The sequence below is a fragment of the Myotis lucifugus genome, unplaced genomic scaffold (genome assembly GCF_000147115.1).
Source record: "Myotis lucifugus unplaced genomic scaffold, Myoluc2.0 scaffold_790, whole genome shotgun sequence".
Classification (NCBI taxonomy): Eukaryota; Metazoa; Chordata; class Mammalia; order Chiroptera; family Vespertilionidae; genus Myotis; species Myotis lucifugus.
This window is the reverse complement of record NW_005871838.1, coordinates 1-25,482: the sequence shown is the minus strand read 5'-3', so window position 1 is coordinate 25,482 and position 25,482 is coordinate 1. Positions and strand designations below refer to the sequence as shown.

Sequence of the window (25,482 nt, the reverse complement as noted above, 5' to 3'; positions counted from 1 at the left end):
GTGGGAGGATGGAGGTAAGCGCCGGCCTTGGAGGCAGGAGGGAGGCCCGCCCCGCCTTTAAAACCCTCCACAGGATGGTCCCAGCGACCGCCCTCCCTCCCAGGAGCACACCTTTCCCGTCCCCTCGGCGGCCCCCACAGGCCAGCGTCTCCTGAAGTCTAGGGGTCCCCACGAGGCTTGCAACCTGGGGAGCCGTGGGCAGCGGCAGCTCCTCCTGGGCTCTCTCTGGATCCCTCAGCCCACCCTGTCCCCCAGACCCCCTTACTCTGACTTCCCAGTGAGCCAGGGCAGCCCTGCCTCAGCTCTCCTGTGGCTTCCTTCCTCTTTTTTAACAGTTTGCTGATTTTTAGAGAGAGAAACATGGATGGAAGAGTGCATCACCACCAATCGACTCCTCCTGCAGGCCCCCCACCGGGGAAGCCCGGTCATGTGCCCTGACCGGGAATTGAACCTGTGACCTCTCTGTGCACGGGACACCGCCCAACCCACTGGCCAGGATTCCTGTTGCTTCTTACATGCTGAGCCCTTCCTTGCTTCACTGGCCCCAGCTGCGATCAATGTTCCTTCACAGTTGCCTGGACTTGTGTTGTGAAATCTTTTTGGCACAAAGTCAAGAACCCACAGGCTCCTGGCCGCCCTCGGCACACCCGCCCAGGGCCAGGTGCCCTTTCCGGTAACACCTGGGGGGCAGCCCAGGCCGCTGGAGCCTGCGGGCCCCGAACAGCAACACCTCAGTTTTCCAGGCTTCCCCAAAGGGCCAGGCCCTCGGACACCCGCCAGCTGAGCCCGCTGCCCCCAGTGGGGTGGGGGTGGGGGGGATGAGGGAGGTGCCTTGAGGGGGTGAGCGGGGCTGCTCGGCGGAGGCAGGGTCAGCTTTGAGTAAAGGCCAGGCTGACCTCCCCATGCAGGCCAGGCCAGGCCCGGTCTGAACCTACTCCCCCCTCGGCCGAAAGGATTATGTGGGCGCCCTGCGTGCGTGTGTGCCCTCTCCCAGGTTCTCAGGCACCCTCCCCACAGGACCCCGCGTTAACCTCACAACCCTGGGAGGCAGCTGTTGGCAGCCCTGCTCTCAGGGGGAAGCCGAGGCCGGAGGGGAAAGGAGGCAGCTTCCCCCCCCCCCCACCCCCAGTCACAAGGCAAGTTAACACGGCCCCAGCCTCAAGGGCACCAGCCTGGGGCGGGGGTGCGGCTGCAGGAAGAGAGCCCTCACCACTGCCCTCCTCCCCGCGTTTTCCCTCCCGTCTCCCCTCCCCCAATGAGATGGACGAGTTTCCAGCAGCCCATTGCGGGCCAGGCAGGTACGGGCGCCGGCAGGGGGGGCGGGGGCTGATAGGCCGGTGCAGTCTGATCAGCTCGCCCGGCTCCCACCCCTGGGCCCTTTAGGACGCGCACCTGTGGCTCAGAGGTCAGCTCGCCCGGCTGTGCGCGCAGGAGAGGGCGGTGGGGGGCTCAGCAGGGAGAACTCCGCTCCGGCCCAGGGGAGTGGAGTTTGGGGTGGGCGCAAACCTCAGGGACCTCCTGCTCTGTCGGGGTGAGGGGCGGGGGTGGAGGGAGGCAGGTGGGCTGGGGAGCTTGGGCGCCAACACAAAATTAGCCAAAATTAAGAGGCCAGCGGTCTCCCGTCTGGTTCAAAGGCTACCTTCCCTTGAGCTCTCTCTCCAGGGGCAGCCTCGACGCCTGTCCCTCAGCTCATCAGAGGTGGGTGAACGCCAAGGTGAATGGCGAGTAGGCGGCGGCTGGGTCCTGGGAGGGGCCCCAGCAAGGCCTTGGGCTGTCAGGTGTGTTTGAACAACTCGCACAAGGTATTAAACTGGATGAGGCCCCGCTGTCTATTTCCAGTTCCCTCTGCTGACCTCTGAGCCACAGGTGCACGTCCTAAAGGGACCAGGGGCGGGAGCCGGGAGAGCTGACCAGGCTACACGGGCCTATCAGCCCCCGGGGAGTGGCTGTGGGCATTTGGGATGTGGCTAAGGCGGAAGGTAAAATTGGGGGACCGGTTATATACGAGTCGAGTGGCTATATTCATGTGCTTTGAAATCACTCCTGGGTCTACTGAGTTAGAGCTATGTGGGTGCATACATGGCTCCTGGGGACACGCCGACCGCCAAAAGGTGGCAGAATCACCTGTTCTTTCTGTAGGAAACGTTACAAAATCATGGTCACATGAAGAGGTAGCCAAAGAGTCTTCAGTCCAGAGATAAGGGGAGAGGTAATTTTTAAAGGTGAGGTTGTGCCCAGCAGTTAAGTAAAACTTTTTTTAAAAAAAAGAAAAATATGTCAGGATATTGTTTTTGAGTTTGTGATCGTTTGTGTATTTTTGGGGGGAGGGGTTAAATTCCTAATTTCTGTTCTGAATCCAAACAATCTCTTCTTTAAAAAAAAAAAAGGACTTATTTTGTGTGTTGACAATGACCTGGTCTTCCGTTCAGCCTCCTTTTGCAACCAACTCTTCACTCAAGACTCAGTGCCCCCCCCCCCTTTATGGGTCAGACTGTTTTTGTTTTTTTAGGAAGGGGTGAGGGGGAGAGAGAGAGAGAGAGAGAGAGAGAGAGAAAGCGATGTGAAAGAGACACATCGATTGGTTGCCTTCTGCACACGCCCTAACCTGAACCGGGGATCTAACCTTCAACCGAGGTACGTGCCCTTGACCTGGAATCGAACCTGCAACCTTTTGGTGCCCAGGCCGGTGCTCCAACCACTGAGCCCTCCGGCCAGAGGCCTGGGTCGGGCTCTCGTCTGTGAATGGGGTCCTGCTCTTCCCCACGCTCTGCCCTCAGGCCATGCATGTTGCTGCTCTCTAGACCTGAACACCCCCCTTCCCTTCATGCTTGTAAATTGTGTAACATAACCCAGCAGCTTCCTGACCCTAAGCTCACTGACTCCTGTTCTCACACACAGGCCACCGGGAAGGACGCGGAGGCCAAGGCCCGTGCTGAGGCCGACACAGGTGAGGGCATGAAGGTGATAGGGTAGCACAGGGGTGAACTCAAGGCACCTGGGGAGGCCCAGTGCGCTGCAGGGCTTGGTCCCAAGGCCATCCCAGTTGGCGACAGAATAACTGTCCCTCACAGACGCCCAGCCAGGGCTCCTCCCCCCCTGCAGCCACCTCCCTCTGGAGCCAGAAATGCCTTTAAAAAACATTTGTTTTTTTAAATTACGGTTGACATACATTATATTAGTTTCAGGTGTACAGCCCAGTGTTTTTTTTTAAATTTTATTTTGTTTAATCCTCACCTGATGATATTTTTCCATTGATTTTTAAAAATATATATGTTTATTGATTTCAGAGAGGAAGGAAGAGGGAGAGATAGAAACATCAATGATGAGAATCATTGATCGGCTGCCTCCTGCACGCCCCCCCCCCCCCCACTGGGGATCGAGCCCACAACCTGGGCATGTGCCCTTGACCGGAATCAAACCTGGGACCTTTCAGTTCGAAGGCCGATGCTCTAGCCACTGAACCAAACTGGCTAGGGCTCCATTGTTTTTTTTTAAGGAGAGTGGGAGAGAGAGGGAGAGACAGAAACATCGATGTGAGAGAAACACACCTCCTGCCAGTGCCCGGGCCAGGGCCCCGGGCCGGGGAGGAGACTGCAACCGAGGTACCTGCCCTTGACCAGAATCGAACCCAGGACCCTTAGGTCCGCAGGCCGACGCTCTGTCCACTGAGCCACACCGGCTGGGGCGTGCCTGGATTTTTATACGGTTTCATTCACAGGTTCTCCTGGTTCTACTTCAGCAGGAACGCCGCAATGACTTGCCCGAGATCACTCAGCTAGTGAGTGGGAGGTCCAGGTGTCAGACCCAGGGCTGGGACTCAGAGGAGGGCCAGGGAGAAGGGACGGCAAGCGGTCTGGTTGCCAGTGAAGTTGCCCTGGCCCTCCTGGCACATGGGGCGGCAGGGATGTGGCCGCAGGCTGTGGCCTGCACAGTGTGGCTCCAGCCCCTTCTTTGCCCCGGTGATGCCCCAGGCCGCGGGGACCGGGCTTTCTGGTCACACGTCCTTGCATTCAAGGGCCCCATACCCTTTATTCATTTTTTATTTTTTTAAAGGAAAGGGAGAGAGAGGTAGAAACATCAATGATTAGAATCATGGATCAACTGCCTCCTGCACACCCCACACTGGGGATGGAGCCCACAACCCAGGCCTGTGCCCTGATGGAAAATCGAACCGTGGCCTCCTGGTTCCTAGGTTGACGCTCAGCCACTGAGCCCCGCCGGCCGGGCCCCACACCCTTTAAAAGCACCGTGTGCCTCACGGGGTCCCTGTAACAGCCTCCGAAGTGGGCAGAGCAGCGATTATTTTACAGACGACAAAACAGCCTCGGGAAACGTGGGGAGCTCCGGGACCTCCCCGCCAGCCATGTTCCCGAAAGGCACACAGCCATTCCCCTACGTCACAGGGAGACGACTGCGGAGACCCCAGGCGCCCTGGGGCAAAGGGTGAGCAAGGCAGGAGCACCACGGGGGGTGGTGGTGGGCAAGCCCTACGAAGTGGGTCCCCTGTGAAGTCTCCCCATTGACTGGGATTGCCGAGAGGGGCCTCCTCCACACCCACCCAGGCAGCCTGACATGGGACAGCTCTTAAAACCAGTGCCCGCTTCTCCGCAGGCTGCCCTCCCGAGACCCAGATGTCCTTCCCTCACCTCCCACTGGCACTCCCTCCTGGCATAGGCCCCTCCATCTGACCCTCTCTCCCCTCCTTCCCCGGAGGTAAGGACCCCAGAGGTGAAGGCAAGTCTCAGAGTGAAGAGGGAGCGGGCAGACCCCCAGGCCCCGGGAAGGCCACCTCTCAGGCCCCTGCCTGCTCCGGGCTGGGCTCTGGATTCAGGTCAAAGAGCTTTTGCTCCTTCTCCTATATGCCCCCCTCCTCCTCCCTCCCGCCCTGTTCGCCTTCCCTACCCGATCTCGTACATAAAAACATCCAGTTTCCCAGACGGGGAAGGGATAGCACGGTCTGCTCAGTGACCTGGTTTATGGGCCATCGGCGCAGCTGTGGGGAGGCCTCCTCGCTCTCTCTCTCCCATCTCCACCCTCCTTTCCTGCCTTTCTGGCCTCCCTCCCCTTCTTGCCCTCGGGTTCTCTGCACAGTTGCTGCCACTCGACACGCCCAGTGGGCACAGCCGGAGTCCCCGACCCTTGCCTCCTGCCCAGGGTCGGAAACCATGGGAGACCCACCCCCCGCAGACTCTCCCCTTTTCGCCTCCGAGGCCCCAGCGCTGTGTACGCGACCCACCCCCTCCCTTCAGCCTCGGAGACCGCCTGGCATAGAGCCACCCAGCACCCTCAGGGGTCCTGGGCGCAGTGCCCGCTGCGGTCACCGGTCACCCGGGCGAGTTTAACGGAGCGTAACGGACCAGCGCGAGCCCAGGCGCCCGTTGCCGGGAGCTGTCTGTTGCCAGGGCAACCTGTCAACTAACCTCCACCTCCAGCCAGCTCCGCGCGCGTGATTCTGTCCTCCCCCGGCATGCTCCGCGCGGGGTGGGGCCAGGGGCGGGGCGGGGCTGGGACCGGCGTGGTCAGCCACCCCAGCAGCCTGGGGACACGGGTCCTGGCAGTGCCTGCTGTGAGGGCAAAGGGAGGGCGACGAAAATGCTGAGCCAGGAGCCTGCCAGGAGGCCTGCCAGGGGTCTGCCAGGAGGCAGCCATCCCCGAGGAGGATTATCTGGCTCAATGGTTATTGTTTGCAGTGACCTCTGTGTGAGCGCGGTGGTTTTAACCTGTTCTGGGCAAAATAACGTACGGCCGGGCCGATGTGGCCAGGTGGGTGAGTGCAGGGAGCGGCTCTAGAGTCAAGCCTCGGGCTGACCTGTGGGCAGAGCCACATGCAAGTCCCAGCGTGGAGGGCAGAGCCCTGGCAGCACACTGAAGCCTGACCTTATGCCCTCCCTTGTTCCTAGGCAGCGAATGGGCTGTGGGAGGTGCAGCAAGTGCTGCCAGAACAAGGCTGAGCATGGGGACCCCTCCCCTGGCTTTGCTTTGTGTGCTCTGACTCTAAAATAAAGCTTCGCTTTCAGGCTGGCTCTCTGTCTCCTCATCCAGGCAGTGATCCACGGGGCCCCAGCTGTATTCTCTTGTCTGTCTTCTTTAATCCTTCACCCCCTCCTTAGGGTCACCCCTGGCCGTGCTGGACGCGGTTCAGGTGAGCATCCGCGGCCGTGAACCAGGGGGTCATGGTTGGATTCCTCCCCGTGGGGGCAGTGCCTGGTTGCGGGTGGCAGGCTTGATTCCCCAGTAGGGGGCGTGCAGGAGGCAGCTCTCCCATAGATGTTTCTCGCTCTTCATGTCCCTCCCTCTCTCTCTAAAACAGCGGTTCTCAACCTGTGGGGGTCGAAGGACCCTTTCACAGGGGTCGCCTAAGACCATCGGAAAACACATCTATAATTACATATTGTTTTTGTGATTAATCACAATGCTTTAATTATGTTCAATTTGTAACAATGAAATTGGGGGTCACCACAACATGAGGAACTGTGTTAAAGGGTCGCGGCATTAGGAAGGTTGAGAACCACTGCTCTAAAACATCTTAAAAAAAAAAGTACAGATACTTGAGAATGATCGCTTGGTCAGGCTGAAATGAAACCTCCAGGCACTTTGGCCTCCGCCTCCAGAGGGGGCGCCACCCTGCAGAACCTGGTGCCTCCACTTGTGAATGGGTTTATGATGGAAGGAGGTTAGAACACGCCACCCCCATATCGACTGTTTTGGGTTAAAGACCGTAGAAAACAGCATATGCGCCCTAGCCGGTTTGGCTCAGTGGATAGAGGTCCCGGGTTCGATTCCGGTCAAGGGCACATGCCCGGGTTGCGGGCTCGATGGATGATGGTGCAGGAGGAGGCAGCTGGTCGATGATTCTCTCTCATCATTGATGTTTCTCTCTCTCCCTCTCCTTTCCTCTCTGAAATCAATAAAAATATATTACAAGCCCCAACTGGTTTGGCTCAGTGGATAGAGCATCAGCCTGCAGACTGTAAGGTCCCAGGTTCGATTCTGGTCAAGGGCATGTACCTTGGTTGCGGGCACATTCCCAGTAGGGAGTGCGCAGGAGGCAGCTGATGGATGTTTCTCTCTCATCCATGTTTCTAACTCTCTATTCCTCTTCCTTCCTCTCTGTAAAAAAATCAATAAAATATATTTAAAAATACATTACAAAAATAAAAAGAAGCTCAGTGGTAAGTGGATTGGGCCAAAAGAGGGGCTTCCGGGAGACCTCCTCGTCTTGTTTGGGGGAGAGGTGTAGCTGACTCCCAGGGGGAACTGGACTCAGACCCGGTTCTCTCCTCCACTCCTCTTTGAATCAGCTCCTTTCTGTCTCGGGACAGCCGGCCTGGTGAGCTCAGGACAGTGATCCGCGGTGGTGGCCCCCTTCATTACGCTCACACTTACCCCCCCCCCCCCCCCTTCATTACGCTCACACTTCCCCTGGGTGCCAAGTTCAGAAATCCCAGAAAAGCATCCTGATTTGCCCGCTGGAGCCACCGGCCAGAGGGATGGGCTCCTCTGAAGGACTCAGGGTGGGCGCCCAGCCCGGCCCGGCCCTGCCCGCACCGTCCCCGTGGCCCCTGGGAAGACGGCAGGAGGGAGGGAGCGGGTCGATGGAGGGAGGGGTCACTGGGGAAAGGGAGAAGAAGCGGGGAAGAAGGGTCACGGAGCAGACGATCCGGAAGCTGGCGGCTCGCCTTCGCCGAGGATCCCCTGCGCCCCTGCCCGCCTTGCGCCCTCTCCTACCGCCCCCCCCCCCTCCCCACTGTGCGCGCCCCCTCGGGCCGTGCGCGCGGATCTGGTGAGAGATGCAGGCGCACGAGCTGCGGCCTAACCCGACCCGCAGCATTCGCAGCTGGATGTGGCCTGGGACCGGGGTCGAAGTCTGAGCAAAGCAAAAAAAAAAAGTTTCTATGGAACTTAACCGGACAGGGGCGGGGCGGGGCGGGGCGGGGGCGGGGGCAGGATGGAGTTGGGCATTGGACCGGGTGGGGCGGAGCTCGGGCTCCTATTTCTTCGGAGTGGCCTGGCTCCGGCCACCATTGCCGACCGTCCAGGGCTGCCTTCTCTGCCGCCATGGGCCTGGAGCTCTACCTGGACCTGCTGTCCCAGCCCTGCCGCGCCGTCTACATCTTCGCCAAGAAGAACGGCATCGCCTTCGAGCTGCGCACCGTGGAGCTGCTCAAAGGTGGGCCCAGGCTGCTTCCCGGGTGTCCACGGCCCGTGCACCCACTGGCTCCTCGCCCCGCAGTCCACAGAGCTCCCTCACCGCCAGTGTGGTCTCCTCTGCGCTGTGTGGCCGAGGGCAGGTCACAGGCCTTCTCGGAAAGGCTGTGATATTCGGCTCCGATGGGGAGAAAGCTGGATCTTCAGAGTCACCGCCCTAAACAGCACGCTTTTAAGTTCACACAGCCCTTAGACGTTGGGGGGACTGTCCCATGTGGGGGGAAGTAAGGGGTGGGAAGAGCTGAGGCACCCCTCCCCTTGCTCACCCCAGTCCTGTCTAAGTAACTTCTCCTCACCCACCCGCAGCACCTGGCTGCATCCAGCACAGCCCCACTGCCACTCTGAAGGTGGCAGGGCAGGGGTCCCACCTGGGAGTGGGGCAGAAGGCCCAGCAACACCACCCCCAGCCCCCCCACTCCCCCCTCCCCTAACCCCTGCTGTTCCCAGCCTGGCAGGGAGCTCTGGTTGGAGGAGGGCGGAACAGGTGTGTTTGTTGCCCTCAGGCCTTTCCTATTTTAAGAAATATGTTATTGATTTTATAGAGAGGGAGGGAGGGAGAGAGAGAGAGAAAAACAAACATCAATGATGAGAGAGAAACATGGATCAGCTGCCTCCTGCAGGCCCCACACTGAGGATCGAGCCTGCAACTCGCATGTGCCCTGACCGGGAATCGAACTGATGACCTCCTGGCTCCCGGGTCGGTGCTCAACCACGGAGCCCCGCCGGCCGGCCGGGCAGTGCAGGCCTTTTCCGACCTCTTTCTCCGCAGGGCAGCACGTCAGCAAGGGGTTCTTACCGGCCAACAGCCCGCAGATGGTGCCGGTCCTCAAGGACGGCGACTTTGTCTTACACCAAAGGTACTCTCCTTCCACCCGCCTCCGGAGCCCCCAGCCCGCTGGCCCCCAGCTCTCCCCTGCAGGCCCTCCAGACCCCACACGGCACCGAGGGCCAGGGTGAAGGGTGAGATGAGAGCAGATGGCTGGGGTGACCGGGGCTCCCAGGATGACACAGCGCATCCCTGCACCTCTCTCTCTTCCTCTTTTTAAAAAATATATTTAGCCCTGGCCGGTTTGGCTCAGTGGATAGAGCGTCGGCCTGCAGACTGAAGGGTCCCAGGTTCGATTCCGGTCGGGGGCATGTACCTTGGTTGCGGGCACATCCCCAGTGGGGGTGTGCAGGAGGCAGCTGATCGATGTTTCTCTCTCATCGATGCTTCTAACTCTCTATCCCTCTCCCTTCCTTTCTGTAAAAAATCAATTAAAAAAATTTAAAGAATATATATCTATTTATATTGATTTCAGAGAGGAAGGAAAAGGGAAAGAGAAACATCAATGATGAATCATTGATTGCCTGCCTCCTGCATGCCCCCTACTGGGGAGCAAGCCGGCAACCTGGGAATCGAACCCGGACCCTTCAGTCTGCAGGCCGATGCTCTATCCACTGAGCCAAACCGGCCAGGGCTGAGATGAGGTTCTTGAAGTACAGAACAGAAGGTCTGGCCAAGAGTTAGTGCCCAAGACCGAGAAGAAAGGAGACTCAGGAGGGTGCAGTCAGGGGAGAGAGAGGAGGCAGTGCCCGGGGAGCAGGGGTGGGAGGGGAGGCCGGCCGTCAAATGCAGACAAGCCCCAGGGCCCCACGGGGGTGGGGGGCAGCTGGGGATGAAGGCCAGGAGCCAGGTCTTCACAGCCACCGCCCCTGCGTCTGTCCCCAGCGTGGCTATTCTGATCTACCTGAGCTGTAAGTACCAGACGGCGGACCACTGGTACCCACCCGACCTGCAGGCCCGCGCGCGCATCCACGAGTACCTGGGCTGGCACGCGGACTTTATCCGGGGCACCTTTGGGGTGTGCCTGTGGACCAAGGTGAGGGGCGCCGTCCGGGGTGGGGGCGGTTGCCTGTCAGGGGCCTGGGAGGAGGCGGGGGCCACAGACTGAGCCTACACTTGGCCCGTGTCAGGTGATAGCACCGCTCGTTGGGGTCCAAGTGCCCGAGGAGAAGGTGAAGCGCAATAGGGCCGCCGTGGACTGGGCGCTGCAGCTCCTGGAGGATCAGTTCCTGGGGGACAAGGCCTTCCTCACCGGCCAGCGGGTGACGCTGGCGGACCTCATGGCCCTGGAGGAGCTGATGCAGGTACGAGCTTGGCTGGCGAGCGGCATCTGGGGGCAGCGCCCTCTTACCGCAGCGCTGAGGCCTCGAGGGCGCCAGGGCTCCGCCCAGCAGCACAGAGCGCTTCTGGCTGAACTGGTGCTGGAGCCGCCGTCCTGGGCGGGGTTTCCTCCTGGTGCTTTTTAAAAAAAAATTTATTTATTTTTATTATGTTTAATATATTTTTTATTGATTTCAGAGAGGAAGGCAGAGGGAGAGAGAGATAGAAACATCCATGGAGAGAGAGATTCATTGATTGGCTGCTTCCTACATGCCCCACACTGGGGATCGAGCCCGAAACCCGGGCCTGTGCCCTTGACCGGGAATCGAACCCATGACCTCCTGGTGCATAGGTCCCCGCACAGCCACTGAGTCTGGGCCGTGCTGGTGCTCCCGGGCCCTGCGGCGGGCCCTCTGCCCGGGCCTCGCTCACATGGAGGTTGGAAAAGGACCCTGACTGACGCCCGTGCCAGGCCTCCTGGCACTGGGACCTCCGTATCTCACCCACGTTCCCATCCGTGTCCCCTCAGGTGGTGGCTCTCCGCAACGACGTGTTTGAGGGCCGGCCGCGACTGGCTGCGTGGCGTGGGCGGGTGGAGGCGGTCCTGGGGGCCGATCTGTGCCAGGAGACCCACGGCCCCATCTTGAACATCCTGGAACAGGCGGCCAACAAGCAGCTCCCGCAGATCCCCCCTGAAGCCCACCCGCTTATGCTGCTTCGCCTTTCCAGGATCCCCTGAGGGCGGGGGCGCTGGCCGGCCGGCCGAAGACTAGCCACCTTCCCTCTGTGTCTAACTTGTCCCTTTCACCCTCTCCATCCTGTCTCCGCTCTTGTCTCTGACTCCGGGAGGAGCTCTGCACAGGCAGGCCCCCGACTGTCCTCGGCAGCGCCTCTCGGGTGCCGCAGACATAAGCACTGGATGAAAACCCACCATGTGGCCCTGGCTGGTGTGGCTCGGTGGATAGAGCATCGGCCTGCGGACTGAAGGGTCCCAGGTTCAATTCCAGTCCAGGGCACATGCCCGGGTCACGGGCTCCATCCCCAGTGTGGGGCGGGCAGGAGGCAGCCGATCCATGATTCTCTCTCATTGTTGATGTTTCTCTCTCTCCCTCTCTTTTCCTCTCTGAAATCAATAAAAATATATTTTTAAAAAAGGAAATCCCCTCTGTTGCTGTGTGGACCAGGGTGGAGGCAGAGCAGCGGGCCTGGAAGCTGTGAGGTTGGCCAGGCCATGAGAGACCATGGGGATAAGAGATACAGGATGTAGAGTGACAGTGAGGCCGCAGCTGGCGATATAGGGGTGGGTTGGGATGAGGAAGAGGGAAGACTCCTAGGACCTGAGCCCAGGGAGTTGGGGGTGCCCCCCTGAGGTGGGAGCTCTGGAGGAGGGCAGTCGAGGGGGTGGTACCTTTACCAGGTCAGGATGGTTACTCTGTGGACAGAGGCGAGGCCTGGGCTGGGGGTGGGTGGGGCGTGTGTGTGTGTGTGTGTGTGTGTGTGTGTGTGATAGTGGTGGGAGGACACAGCGGACCTAAAACCCTGAACTTCGCGCCTGCAGCTCCTCCCAGCCTTCCTGCCTGTCACCACTACCTGAAGGATTGTGAAGCCACCAGGCTGTCCCAGGCGCAGCTCAGGGCAGCCCAGCAGGGCAGGTGCTGGGCCCCATGCAGAGGGAGGGAGCAGGAGGGGGAGTGTCCACGGCTTGCCACGCCCCGTGGACGAGGAGGAGGGCCAGGCTGGGGACCCTGCTTTTGGAAAACCCAGGGCCAAGCCCCAACAGGGGTACAGCTGGACCTGCTGCCAAGCCCGAGATGCCAGGAGGGGTGGCAGCCTGGCGGGGCCCCTAGCCAGTCATGGAGGAAGTGGGCTTTAGGGAAGGGCACAGACCTCAGGCCCCACTTTTTTTTTTTAATCCTCACCTGAGGATATTTTTTCCATTGATTTTTAGAGAGTGGAAGAGAGGGAGGGGAGAGGGAGAGAGAGAGAGGAACATCGATGGGAGAGAGACACATGGATTGGTTGCCTCCCACATGTATCCTGACTGGGGCTGAGGATCCTCTTTCTCCCAATCTTTCTCTAGCCACAGTTCAGGTTAGACTGGTCAGTGCCTACTTCCAATCTCTGCTTCTGGAACCTTCCAGGATTGGATCTCACTGCCCATCCTCCTTCCGGACCCTGCAAAGCCCCTTTGGTCGCTTCCCTCAAGGAAGGCCTGGCCCTGGGAAGGAATTCCCTCGAGTGAGCCCCTTTTACACACTGGCCACGGGCGATCACATGTGCCCGAGGGAGGGGAAGAGCTGGGTCAGAGGACCCCTGCCGACCCCTCCCCAGCCTCCTCCTGTCTCCTCAGAATCCTTGCTGCTGTGAGAATTCCAGGTTGCATGGCCTCATGACAATCCCAAGTGAAACCGGAGTTCCAGAATGCGGGCTCCTGGCCTGGCTTGGAGAGGGCTGCTGGGTACAGGACCTGGGGCTCAGGCTGCACCTTGGCTCGGGGTCAGGGCCTGCTCGCTGTGGCTGGAGGAGGCCTGTTCCGCATCTCAGCCATGGGCCTGGAGCTCTACCTGGACCTGCTGTCAGCGTCCTGCCGCGCCGTCTACATCTTCGCCAGGAAGAACAGCATCCCCTTCGACTTCCAGTTTGTGGACCTGCTGAAAGGTTGGCACCCGTTGCTTCCCTGGGCAGGCCTGGTCCTGGGAGTTGGCAGAGCACAAGGTGGGGTGTTTCTGAAAAGCACAGACAGAGACCAGGGAGACGGCCTCTCCCCAGAGTCCACAGGGGAAGGACACGTTTCCGAGGGAAGCGTAGGCTGTGCGTCTGTCCCCACTGATTCTGCCCCGCTATGATGAACGGGCTCTTGGAGGGTAAAGGGGGAGAAAGAGCTGCAGAGGGGGCCCCTGGCTCCCACCCAGTGCCCTCACCTTCTCCTTGGGGGAGTCTAGACACTGGTTAGTGGCAGCGCCCACTGGGACATTGGCAAAGGTACAGAGGTGTCTGGTCATCCCACATCTAAGATTCCAGAGGCAGCTTTGGTCTACACCATCCTCCTCATTCAAACCTGCTAGGGTGACACAGACCCAGTGAAGCTCAGGGGACTGGTCTCCAGCACTCCCCTATCCCAAGCACAGAGGTGGCTTTAAAAGCTCAACTTGCAGGAGCCTATCCCCAGGTGCTCCAGAAGTGAACGAGGTGGAGCTTGAAAATGTTTCCAGCCAACGACAGCTGGTCAAGGAAGAGTTCCAGCTTCTGCCCCCACACTGGGTTGGTTGCATGTGAACGGCTCTTTTGTTGAATTCCAGCTGTGTGCTAGGGCTGGGGCTGCCAGCTGTGGCTTCAGGCCCCAGAGTTGGGAGTAGAACCAGCACCCTCCAGCTTCTGGGAGGGAAAGTGTTGTCCTGGTCACAGAGCCTGAATGGGGGCAGGAGTCCTGATCCCGGTCCCTGTTCTGACCTGCCCTGACCTGCTCTCTGATCTGGGGTGAGCCATGATGTCCTCTGGGCCTCAGTTTCCCCTGTTGAGCAAATGGAGGGAAGGACATTTCTGCCTCTGAGATGCCTGGCTCTCTCTTCCCGGGGGTGTCAGCAGCCTGTCCTTCCTGCCCCTGGCAGGTTACCACCACAGCAAGGAGTACACTGAGATCAACCCCCTGAAGAAGCTGCCCAGCCTCAAGGATGGGAAATTCATCTTATCTGAAAGGTAACAGTCTGCCCGGGGCCCTGCCACCGCCTGTCTCTGCTCCTCCTGCAGCTGGTCTGCTGGTGCTGACGGACTTATCTTACCGTGGACCGTCTCCCCCAGACGCCACAGCAGACAGAGCACTAGCCAAGGAGGAGCATGACGCCCCGTGCGCCCATCACCCAGCTCCAGAATTGTCCACTCAGGGGCCCGTTTGGCATCATCTGCACCCCACTCTGTTTCCCGGCCTCCTGGCCACCCCATCACCTCATCCATAAAGTTAGGAATGTACTTTCACTTTTTTTTTCCTTTTTAAAAAATATATTTTATTGATTTTTTACAGAGAGGAAGGGAGAGGGGTAGAGAGTTAGAAACATCGATGACAGAGAAACATCGATCAGCTGCCTCCTGCACACTCCCTACTGGGGATGTGCCCGCAACCAAGGTACATGTCCTTGACAGGAATCGAACCTGGGACCCTTGAGTCCGCAGGCCGATGCTCTATCCACTGAGCCAAACCGGTTAGGGCTCATTTTTCTTTAACATATTTTTATTGGTTTCAGAGAGGAAGGGAGGGGGAGAGAGAGATAGAGACATCAGCGATGAGAGAATCATGGATTGGCTGCCTCCTGCACGCCCCCTACTGGGGATGGAGCCTGTTACCCGGGCTGATGGCCTTCCATGTAGCCTGTGGGCTCCTCCTTCCGCTGGAAGAATGTCAGTGCGTAGAGCCCTCTGGGGCTGGAAGCTCCGCGCTGGGGTGGTGGCTGGTGCAGCTGAGCCGGGCCGGCCCGAGCAGTGCCCGCCCTGCCCTCCCTGCAGCGTGGCCGTCCTCCTCTACCTGTGCCGCAAGTACAGCGCCCCCTCGTACTGGTACCCGCCGGACCTGCACACGCGCGCCCGCGTGGACGAGTTCATGGCCTGGCAGCACACAGCCATCCAGCTGCCCATGAGCAAGATCCTCTGGATCAAGGTGCGTGGGCCACACCCGGGGCTGACCGCTGGGGAGCTTACGCACGTGTCCCTCTGTCCCCGAGCCTCATTCTCTCAGCTCCCTTCCCTCCCCACCCCTCACAGAGCAATGAGGAGCCTGGAGTGAGCCATTGGGGGTGAAAGAGCCTTGTAGAGGCCCGGAGAAGAGCACCCAGGGGGGACAGATGTCACTCAAACCAGGACAGGACTCAAGAAATTTCATTCTCAACGAGAATATATCAGAGTCGAAGGGCCTATAGACACCAGGGATCTAAAGACGACAAATAACAGTTATGTGCCGCTTAACGACGAATCTGTTCTGAGAAATTCATCACCAGGCGATTTTGTTGTGGAACGTGGTAGAATGTACTCCAACCGACCTCAATGGTGTCGCCTGCTGCACACTTAGGCCGCGTGGCTCAGCCCGCCGCTCCGAGGCTGCAAACCTGGGCAGCATGTGATTGTCTGAAACAGCACGAGCTGAGATGCAGGGCAGGGAAAACGGTGCAATGAGGAGAGGTGACAAACACAAGACAAGGCCCTCGAGGCCTGGGGGGTCAGGCGCGAGCCCTGGGGTGCAGCCGCCTCTTCCCCCCTCTCCCCACCCCCGCCAGCTCCTGATCCCCATGATCACAGGCGAGGAGGTTCCAGCTGAGAAGACGGAGGAGGTGCTGGCGGAGGTGCAGCAAAACCTGAAGCTGTTCGAGGAGCGGTTCCTTCAGGACCGGATGTTCATCACCGGGGACAACATCTCCCTGGCCGACCTGGTGGCCTTGGTGGAGATGATGCAGGTGAGGGCTTTGCTGGCGGGGAAACAGCCCAGGAAGAGGGGGACTCCTCCGTGACCAGTGGGGCCATGACTTAGGGATAGACGGGTGGAGAGGGAGACCTGAGGCTGCGGTAGCCAAGCCTGGGTGGCGGGACTCAATCGGGGGCCACAGGACACACAGGAAGTTTTCAAAAAATATTTATCTTGATTGATTTCCGAAAGGAAGGGAAAGGGAGAGAGAGAGAGAGAAACATCAGTGATGAGAATCATGGATCGGCTGCCTCCTGCACGCCTCCCACTGGGGATCGAGCCCGCAACCTGGGCATCTGCCCTTGACCGGAGTCCAACCCGGGACCCTTCAGTCCACAGGCTGACGCTCTATTCACCGAGCCACACCGGCCAGGGCCAACACAGGGAGTTTGAACCGTGGAGGAGGATTGCTAGCATCCATGCTGCATAGGATTCCTGGGTGTGTGTGTGTGTGTGTGTGTGTGTGTGTGTGTGTGGCGGGGGGGGGGTGGGGGGAGGGCGAGCAGGGACAGGGAGGAGAGCACAGCATGTCTTGGTCAGTCGACTGGGACCCCAGATGCCTCTGCCTCTGGATGGATGCTCCAGGCAGTGTCCAGAAGCTTCCAAAGCGTCCTTCTGGCTGTATGGCTTCTTCTCTGAGGCCCAGAGAGCTGCACAGAGCAGCTGCCCGGCCTCTGGGCCTCAGGGGCACCCGCTGCGCATTTGGGGGCAAACCTGCGTGTGGGGTATCTATGCCGCTGCTTCATGAGGGGAGGTAGCCAGTTCCAGCCCAGCTGGTGTGCAGGCCAGTTTATTTTTTTTCAAATATATTTTTATTAATTTCAGAGAGGAAGTGAGAGAGATAGAAACATCCATGATGAGAGAGAATCATGGCTCGGCTGCCTCCCTCACGCCTCCCACTGGGGATCGAGCCCACAACCCGGGCCTGTGCCCGGACCGGGAATCGAATTGCGACCTCCTGGTTCTTAGGTCGCCGCTCAACCCCTGAGCCACGCAGGTTGGGCAGGACGGCCAGTTTAGACCCTGGCTGGTGTCTTTGCAACTGGCCGCTTTGGTCCTTGGTCAGTGTGCAATGCAGACCGGCACAGGGAAGCCCATTCTAGGTTTTCCAGGTGGGAGAGCCCCTCCGTTTCCCCCGCCCCTTCCCTCTCCCCCTGCCCGCCCCCCGCCCTCTGTGGGCCTCCCACACATCTGGGTGAGCGTTCCTCATGCTACCTGTTGGGTCTCCCATTCCAGCCTTTCGCTTGACCACAGAAGGAGTTGGACATGGGGAGGGGTAATTCCTCCCCCCTCATCGGGGACGTGGGGTTTCTCTGGGAGAAGGCTGGACCCACGGGAGGCTTCCCACTGGGAAAAGTAGGAGCCACTTGGGCCAGGGCTCCCCCAGAGCGGGATTAGGGGCCTTGGAGCAGGACCAGTGACCAGAGCCTGGGGGACCCCGGATCTTCCATCCCCACCCCACATCCGTGACAGAGCCCGTGACCCCTGTCCAGGCCTCGGGCATCAGCAGACGGAGGCTGCGGGAGGGGAGCCACCGGGAGGGGCCCCAGGTGACCATGCCTTCTGCTCTGTCCCCCCACAGCCCATAGGGGGCAACCACAACGTCTTCCAGGCCAGCTCCAAGCTGGCCCAGTGGCGCATGCGGGTGGAGCTGAGCATCGGCCCCAGCCTCTTCTGGGAGGCCCACGACCGGCTGGTGAAGCTGGGCGAGTGGGACTGCTCCACGCTGGACCCGTCGGTCAAGGAGAGGATCGTCGACTTGCTGCAGAAGTTCAAGTAGAGCAGCCCTCGTGCAGCGCCCGGCTGCTCAGCCCTCTGAGCCTCCTTTCTGGGGACACACACCCAAAACCACTGTTTCTTTGTCCAATAAAGAACCAGAACCACCGCCACGGCTGCCAAGCCTGCGCCCTCGGGGTGGGCACAGATCTGCTGTGGGAGTGGGTGGGAGTGGGTCCTCCCAGCTCCCAAAGGAATTTAAAAATTAAAGGTTAGCAGGGGTGGGGGGGAGGTCGGGCGGGGATAGACCATATGTTAGGCCGTAAAATCTCCAGTTTAAGCAGATACAAATCATAACAATGCATGGTCTCTGAATGCAATGGAATAAACCAGAGAAATCTGGCTCCGGACTCCATGCCCTTAGCCCCACACTTGTAGTGGTTCTCAACCTTCCTAGAAATGCCGCGACCCTTTCATACAGTTCCTCATGTTGTGGTGACCCCCAACCATAACATTATTTTCGTTGCTACTTCTGTTATGGGTTGACTCAGCGAGATAGACCACTGACTCAGAATTTAAATTTAGGAACCTTTATTAAGCTGGCCAGCTGTCTGCAGTTCAAAGCAAAGGCTGAACTGCAGCCCTGACTGCAAGAGTTACAGCATATTTATTTGCAAAAACTACAAAGAGCCGAAACCGGTTTGGCTCAGTGGATAGAGCGTCGGCCTGCGGACTGAAGGGTCCCAGGTTCGATTCCGGTCAAGGGCATGTACCTGGGTTGCGGGCACATCCCCAATAGGAGATGTGCAGGAGGCAGCTGATTGATGTTTCTCTCTCATCGATGTTTCTAGCTCTCTGTCTCTAGCCCTTCCTCTCTGTAAAAAATCAATAAAATATATTTTAAAAAAACAAACAAAAAAAAACTACAAAGTTACAAAGCCTTGTTTACGCAATTTGTTCCCGACACAGTATAGCATTATCACCTTCCTATCTATGTTTTCCGGGAACAGAGAGCACAGTATATTGAGGAGGAACCATGAGACCATATCTCAAGGCCTGACCTGATGTCAGTACCTTCCTGTCTGTTCCAGGAACAGACAGCACAGCGAGCCCCGATATGCAGCCCAGTACACTTCATAACTGCAATGTTGCTACTGTTATGAATCGTCATGTAAATATCTGATATGCAGGATGGATTTTCAGGGGTCGCGACCCACAGGTTGAGAACCGCTGCTGGAGGCTGGTTCCAGCAAGTGTCAGAGCCCTGGGGCCCAGGGTGGGCATTGTGCGGCGGCTCCCTTCCCTCCACTTGCACACCCGGGAGCCTCACCACCTTGGCCCTCCTGCCCGGGTGGGCACAGGGCCTCACCGGCGCTGGGATGGCTTCTCCCCTTCCCTGGGCCTCTGTTTCTCCCTCTTTAACAGGATACGGACCGACCCAGCCCTCCCACCTCTGCATATACATCCGAAAACTTTCTGCGTCTGTATTCACGCCGGGGCCTTCATTTCATCTGTAAAATGGGGCTGATAGGAGATTCTCATCGATGCTAACAGATGGAACTGGAAGCTATCACCCTACATCCAACCAGCCAGCCACAGAGCGCTGAGACTGGGAGCCCGCAGCCTGACCCTCAGAGGGGGGACCCGCCCTGCCCGTCGCCCCCCCTCTGGCTGCGCCCTGAGCCCCAGGCTGCAGCCTCTTGGACACGCCCGCCCGTCGGGGCGGCACCAGCCGTTGGACCTGGAACGACCTCCAGGGGGCGTGGCCCCGGAGCCGAACCGGTCCGCGTCTCGCCGCGCTGCGCGCAGTGTCCCAGGGTCAGGGTCGCGAGCTCGGCGCCCCGCCCCCGCCATGGGCCTGGAGCTCTACCTGGACCTGCTGTCCCAGCCCTGCCGCGCCGTCTACATCTTCGCCAAGAAGAACGGCATCCCCTTCGAGCTGCGCACCGTGGAGCTGCTCAAAGGTGGGCCCGGCGGGGGTTCCGGGAACCGAGAGGTCGGGGAGGAGCGGGGAGGCCACACGTCGCTTGGGGGGGAAGGGGGGATCCCCTCCCCGCGCCGCCTCCTTCCTGGAAGCTCCGAGACCCTGGGAACCCCGGGAACTCTGCTTGGGGGCCAGATGGAGGAGAGACCTGCCGGGCTCCGTGGCTGAGCAGCGACCTGTGACCCAGGAGGTCGGGGCACAGGCCCGGGTTGCAGGCTCCATCCCCAGTGGGGGGCGTGCAGGAGGCCGCCGATCCATGGTTCTCTCTCTTCCTTGATGTTTCCATCTCTCTCCCCCTCCCTTCCTCTCTGAAATCAATAAAAATAAACAAATAAATAAATAGGAGAGACCTGGTGAAGAAGGGGGTGCCCTGGGCCTAGGGACAGGGGCCTTTAGAAAAGGGAGGAGAGAGGCGGCAGGAGGAGAGGGGTTAAGGCCGCCCAGTGTGGAGCTGGGACCGCGTCCAGCCCCGCCTGGGCAGCCTCCCACTCTGAAGTTCTGCAACAGCTCGCACTGCCCCCACCTTCCAGCCCTTCTCTCGCACCCGCCCAGCCTGCACTGGTGCCCCTTCTATCCCTTCCTCCTCCTCCTCCTCTCCCTCCCTCCCTCCTCCCTCTCCTCCTCCTCCTGCTCCTCCTGCTCCTCCTGCTCCTCTTCCTCCTCCAACTTTGCCTTGATTCACTCTGTCCTCTGTTTCTCTTGTTCCTGATGGGGAGGGGGTGCTCCATGGTGTACCCTGGGAAAGGGAGGAGGGTTTGGGGGGCTCGGTGAACCCTACACCCTGAGCAAGAGGATTTGTTTCTTTGGCAAGGCCCCAAGGACACGGCTGGCACACGGAGTCCTGGCATGTGGGTGCAGAACCCACGATCGCCTGGAGGAGAAGTAGGGCAGCTGGCCCTGGCCCGTTGGGCTCCGTGGACAGAGTGTCGGCCGAAGGGTCCCGGGTTTGACTCAGGTCAAGGGCACGGACCTGGGTTGCAGGTTCCCCTGCCCTGGCCGGGGTGTGTGTGTGCAGGAGGCAGCCAATCGATGTGTTTCTCTCACATTGATGTTTCTCCGTCACTCCCTCTCCCTTCCACTCTCTCTAAAAATCACTGGGTCACTGGGGAAATGCGCTGGGGTGAGGATTAACAACAACAACAGCAGGATGACGCGGCCGAGCCTTCGACCCAGCACCCAGCGCCTCTCCACCACGCCCTTGTGCCGGCCTGTCTTTCTGTCGGAATCACCCTGTCTTCCCAGCCTCCTCTGTGGACTGCCACCTGTCCGGCCCGGGGTTCCCTCTGCAGAGTGTGGGGCAGGAGAGGGCACGGGGACTAAGGGGTGTCCCAGCCAGGATGTCAGACAGAGGGGTGTGCCAAGGGAGGAGTTTCTCACAGGAGAGGAGGGAGGGTGCCTTGGTGCAGGCATAGTGTGAAGGGAGGGAGGGAAGGAGGGAGGGAGGGAGGGTGGGTGGTGGGTGAGGTCACCGCTGGAGGGTTAGGGGTTGTGTGTGGCTTTGAGAAGCTCTCCCCAAGGCAGGGGTAATGGGGAGCCACTGAAGGCTGTTGAGCAAGCAGTGGTTAAACTTTAAAAAAATATGTTTTTATTGACCTCAGAGAGAAAGTGAGAGGGAGGGAGAGAAGAACATCATCGATTGGCTGCCTCCTGCATGCCCTCTAACTGGGCATGTGCTCTGACCGGGAATCGAAGGGTGACCTCCTGGTTCATAGGTCGACGCTCAACCACTGAGCCACACTGGCCGGGCGACTTAAGTGCCTTCAGAATCTTCTCTCCGGGTGCATCTGCAGGAGCAGAAACCTCTCAGATAAACTCCAGCGAGGCCAGGATCCTGTAGGGAGTGGGCACAGGCCCTACAGGGCTCCCCATTCTCCTCTGACCACCCACCATGATGCGCTCTCCGCAGGCCAGCACCTCAGCGATGCCTTTGTCCAGGTGAACCCCCTCAAGAAGGTGCCTGCCCTGAAGGATGGCGACTTCACCTTGACAGAGAGGTAACTGGGGCCCGGGGCTGCTCCCAGACCTCGCTGGGACCATCTTGTTCTAACCCTCTATTTTATCTTATTTTATTTTTTAAAATATATTTTTATTGATTTCAGAGAGGAAGGGAGAGCGAGAGGGAGACAGAAACATCCATGAGAGAGACTCATGGATTGGCTGCCTCCTGCACACCCCCTACTGGGGATGGAGCCCACAACCTGGGCATGTGCCCTAACCGGGAATTGAACCCAGGGCCCTTCAGTCTGCAGGATGATGCTCTATCCACTGAGCCAAACCGGCTAGGGCCACAGTGCCCTTTCTATACCCATCATGTCCTCCCTCCCCTGCAGTGTGGCCATCCTACTCTACCTGACTCGCAAGTTCAAGGTCCCTGACCACTGGTACCCTCAGGAGCTGCAGGCTCGTGCCCGCGTGGATGAGTACATGGCATGGCAGCACACGACCCTGCGGAAAAACTGCCTCCGGACCCTGTGGTATAAGGTGAGGCCCAGACAGGGGCAGTGAGGGCACCACCTCCAAGAGGCTCAGGCACCGTCACCTTCTCCTTTTCCGTTTCACTCATTCTTCCTTCTGTTGTGCTCAGGTTGCTGTTAAGCCCATCGAATATATATATATATATATATATATATATATATATATATGTTTTTTATTGATTTCAGAGAGGAAGGGAGAGGGAGAGAGAGAGAAACATCAATGATGAGAGAGAGTCATTGATTGGCTGCCTCCTGCATGCTCCTTACTGGGATCAAACCTGCAACCTGGGCATGTGCCCTGACCTGAATCAAACCCGGGACCCTTTAGTCTGCAGGCCAACGCTCTATCCACTGAGCCAAACTGGCTAGGGCTGGGCCTCACTTTTTTAATATACAATGCAAGTCATGTACTGTTATTCCTATATCATAGTTGAGGAAATCGAGGCTCAGAGGGTTTGGGTGTTTTGCTCTAGGTTCTGCAGTTTGTAAGTGATAGAGTGGAGACCTTAAAAGCCCATCATCCTGCCCTAGCTGGTTTGGCTCAGTGGATAGAGCGTCAGCTTGTGGACTGAAAGGTCCCAGGTTCGATTCCAGTCAAGGGCACAGGCTGGGGTTGCAGGCTCGATCCCCAGTGGGGGGTGTGCGGGAGGCAGCCAATCAGTGATTCTCTCTCATCGTTGATGTTTCTATCTCTCTCTCCCTCTTTCTTCCTCTCTGAAAGCAATAAAAATATATATATTTTTAAAAAGCCCATCCTTCTAATTACTTCTACTGTAAGAGGGATTGCTTTTATGTCAGGAGGAAAGAGGTTATAAAACAAGTAGTTCCTAAGCCAGCCTCCTCCCCTCCACTAAGTTCAGGTTCCCTTTGATTCATTCTTAAAGGGGTTTGAGTCTGGGAGAAGCCTCCAAGGCTCAGCCAATCAGAGCTCATGGAAGCAGGAAGAGTTCACGAAAGCGGGGTCCTTTGGGAATGTCCCTGCAGGCCTTCCCAGGATATGGAACCAGGGAAGCAGCTCCAAAGCTGGGGGTTGGGGGTGTTTGCCTTCCTACCCCCAAGGCTGGGCTGGCCCTAACCACCACCCCTCTCCCCATTCTTTGCCCGCCCACCCACCAGGTAATGTTCCCCGTTTTCCTGGGTGAGCCCGTATCTCCCGAGACCCTGGCAGCCACCCTGGCAGAGTTGGATGCGACCCTGCAGATATTTGAGGACAATTCCTTCCGGACAAGGGCCCTTCCTGGTGGGCCCCACATTTCCCTGGCCGACCTGGTGGCCATCACGGAGCTGATGCATGTGAGTGCTGTGGGCAGGGCAGGCCCGCTAGGCTGGGTGGGTCCTTGGGAGTCCTCCGCCTGCCGCCCCGCCCTGGGACTGGGACATGGCTTATTTGTGGTCCCCTCTTCTGGAGCTATGTGGTCCCCAAACCAGGCAGGTGCTGCTTGGCCTCGCCCACCTGCCCGCCCTTACCCTGCCCTGTCCCCTCTTCCCCTACAGCCCGTGGGCGCTGGCTGCCAGATCTTTGAAAGCCGACCCAAGCTGGCTGCATGGAGCCAGCGCGTGGAGGCAGCGGTGGGGTCTCTCCTCTTCCGGGAGGCCCATGAGGTCATCCTGAAGGCCAGTGACTTTCCACCTGCAGACGCTTCCGTAAAGCAGAAGCTGATGCCTAGGGTGCTGGCCATGATCCAATGAGCCAGGAAGCCTCGGGTCCCCCCCCCCCCCACAGATCACAAAACACTTTCATGAGACCCCAGAGAGCAGGGGTGACTTGCCTGAGGCCCATTGCTCCCCAGGCCAGATCCCTAGCACCACCCCCTCTTCCATTTCGACCTGAAAAGCGTTAGAGAATAGCCCACTCAGACTTGTCTCCTTTAATCACTAATTACCTTTGCAGTTTGGTAAATAAACCTGGGCTTAGCCTGAGCCTCGACTTCTAACGCCGTTGTGTGATTTATCTGACCTTCTTCAGCCCGGGTCTTGGTAGGTCTCTGTCCAAAAGATAACCCTCCTTTCTAGGCCCTGTGGATCAGCTTCTCCCTGCTGGTTGCCAAGAGTGAAATGAACAACAGCCCTCTGGCCTTCTAATTCCCAGGGGAAGTAATTTACCAGCAAGCACAGGGCTCAGCAATCATCCCCCATGTGTTGGCTGTAGGCGTGCTGGTAGACCAGTTGGCTGGGCCGGCCTCCCAGGACATTGTTGCCCTTTGGTACCAAATATTGGAAGTCATGAGCCCTGCATCTGCCCTGAGGAATCGGTCAGGGGAGGGGAAAATCTGAATGGCAACCTGCCTGGTTGTTACCGGTCCAAAGTTCATGTGCCTCAAAAGGCCCAAACTCAAAATGGGTTCGAGTTTGGAGTTCAGGAAAGGCGCCAGCTGAGAACAAGGGGAGACTGAGTGGTTCCTGGAGTCCCTCTCACCCAAGCACAGAGTTCAGGCTGCCTTTATGTCCAGAAAAGGGGAAATGGGAGGGGTTGTCTTTGCAGAACTCAAACCTCAGGCAGAATTCCTCTAAGGAGAGCGGGTCTACATGCAAGACTGAGCAGAAAGTGTTAGCCTGCAGGGCGGGGGAGCAAGGCGGCTGGAACAAGATGGAGTCCGAGAGAATGAGCATTTCCCTCTGTTACGTGGTCAGGACTCAGTCACTCAGAGCCTTCACTGCCACAGCGAGGCCCTGTGAGCCGTGAGCAGGAACGGTGTGCTCAGGTTGTATTTCAGAAGAATATTCTGGCAGCTGGGGGGGTTGGACTGGAGGGTGGCCAGGGAGGAGGCAGGGAGACTGGATATTGCAGTGCTGCTTGGCCTCACCCATCCACCCTTACCCTGCCCTGTCCCCTCTTCCCCTTCAGCCCGTGGGTAGAGAGGTGCCTGGTGGAAAGGGGCAGACCCCTGATAGGGGTGGAGGACAGGCTCCTTCCAGCCTGGAGCGGGGGGTAGGGCTTCCTTAACTGGGGAGCATGGGGGACCAGAGAGGCCAAGCTATTCTCAAAATTTCCAGTGGCTGATCCTCTTGCCAAGTGGCTTTCTTGGACTCAGGGGCAGTATTCTCCCCTCCCCTCCCCCCCCCCCAAATGTATATTTGTATTGATTTCAGAGAGGAAGGGAGAGGGAGAGATAGAAACATCAATGATGAGAGAGACTCATCGATCGGCTGCCCCCTGCACACACTCCACTGAGGATCAAGCCCTCAACCTGGGCCTGGGCCCTGATGGGGATTCGAACTGTGACCTCCTGGTTCACAGGTCGAGGCTCAACCACTGAGCCATGCCAGCCGGGCGGGGCAGGGTCTTCTTAACCCGGGCGGGCATGACAGCCACGGGCCCGAGGAGCTCCAGGGTCACAGTGGGGAAAGGTCCAGGGCCCTGCAAGCCTTACGTGAACCTACAGGGCTTCTGCTGTCTGGGAGGGATGAACTGGAGTGTGCGGAATGTGACGCTAGGGGGCTGGGGAGGCGCGGCTAATTTCTTGGAATGTGGGTTAGCCCTGCAGAGAGCAGGTTCAAGGCGCCCAGC

The 25,482-nt window shown here is 58.7% G+C and overlaps 3 protein-coding genes across 5 annotated transcripts; all 3 read left to right on the top strand.

Moving 5' to 3' along the window:
- Positions 1-7,988: 7,988 nt before the first annotated feature.
- On the top strand, positions 7,989-11,414 carry LOC102432817 (glutathione S-transferase theta-2B-like). Its single transcript, XM_006106252.3, has 5 exons — positions 7,989-8,170; positions 8,978-9,065; positions 9,920-10,070; positions 10,165-10,338; positions 10,884-11,414. Exons 1-5 carry the CDS (start codon positions 8,059-8,061, stop codon positions 11,091-11,093), a joined length of 735 nt encoding a protein of 244 aa, XP_006106314.1. The 5' UTR covers positions 7,989-8,058; the 3' UTR covers positions 11,094-11,414.
- A 945-nt stretch (positions 11,415-12,359) lies between these two features.
- On the top strand, positions 12,360-17,684 carry LOC102432511 (glutathione S-transferase theta-4-like). The gene is made up of 6 exons (XM_006106251.3): positions 12,360-12,592; positions 12,705-13,012; positions 13,963-14,050; positions 14,852-15,002; positions 15,616-15,792; positions 17,383-17,684. Exons 2-6 carry the CDS (start codon positions 12,901-12,903, stop codon positions 17,578-17,580), a joined length of 726 nt encoding a protein of 241 aa, XP_006106313.1. The 5' UTR covers positions 12,360-12,592; positions 12,705-12,900; the 3' UTR covers positions 17,581-17,684.
- Positions 17,685-19,268: 1,584 nt separating this feature from the next.
- On the top strand, positions 19,269-23,908 carry LOC102432189 (glutathione S-transferase theta-1). 3 transcript variants are annotated; one of them, XM_023747077.1, is made up of 5 exons: positions 19,271-19,480; positions 21,291-21,494; positions 21,831-21,981; positions 23,091-23,267; positions 23,469-23,908. In XM_023747077.1, the coding sequence occupies exons 3-5, from the start codon at positions 21,925-21,927 to the stop codon at positions 23,661-23,663; spliced, it is 429 nt and encodes a 142-aa protein (XP_023602845.1). In that variant the 5' UTR covers positions 19,271-19,480; positions 21,291-21,494; positions 21,831-21,924; the 3' UTR covers positions 23,664-23,908. The 3 variants fall into 3 exon arrangements, with proteins under 3 accessions (XP_023602846.1, XP_023602845.1, XP_006106312.1); XM_006106250.3 differs by having other exon boundaries at positions 19,285-19,480; positions 21,407-21,494; XM_023747078.1 differs by lacking the exon at positions 21,831-21,981 and having other exon boundaries at positions 19,269-19,480; positions 21,407-21,494.
- The last annotated feature ends 1,574 nt before the right edge of the window (positions 23,909-25,482 follow it).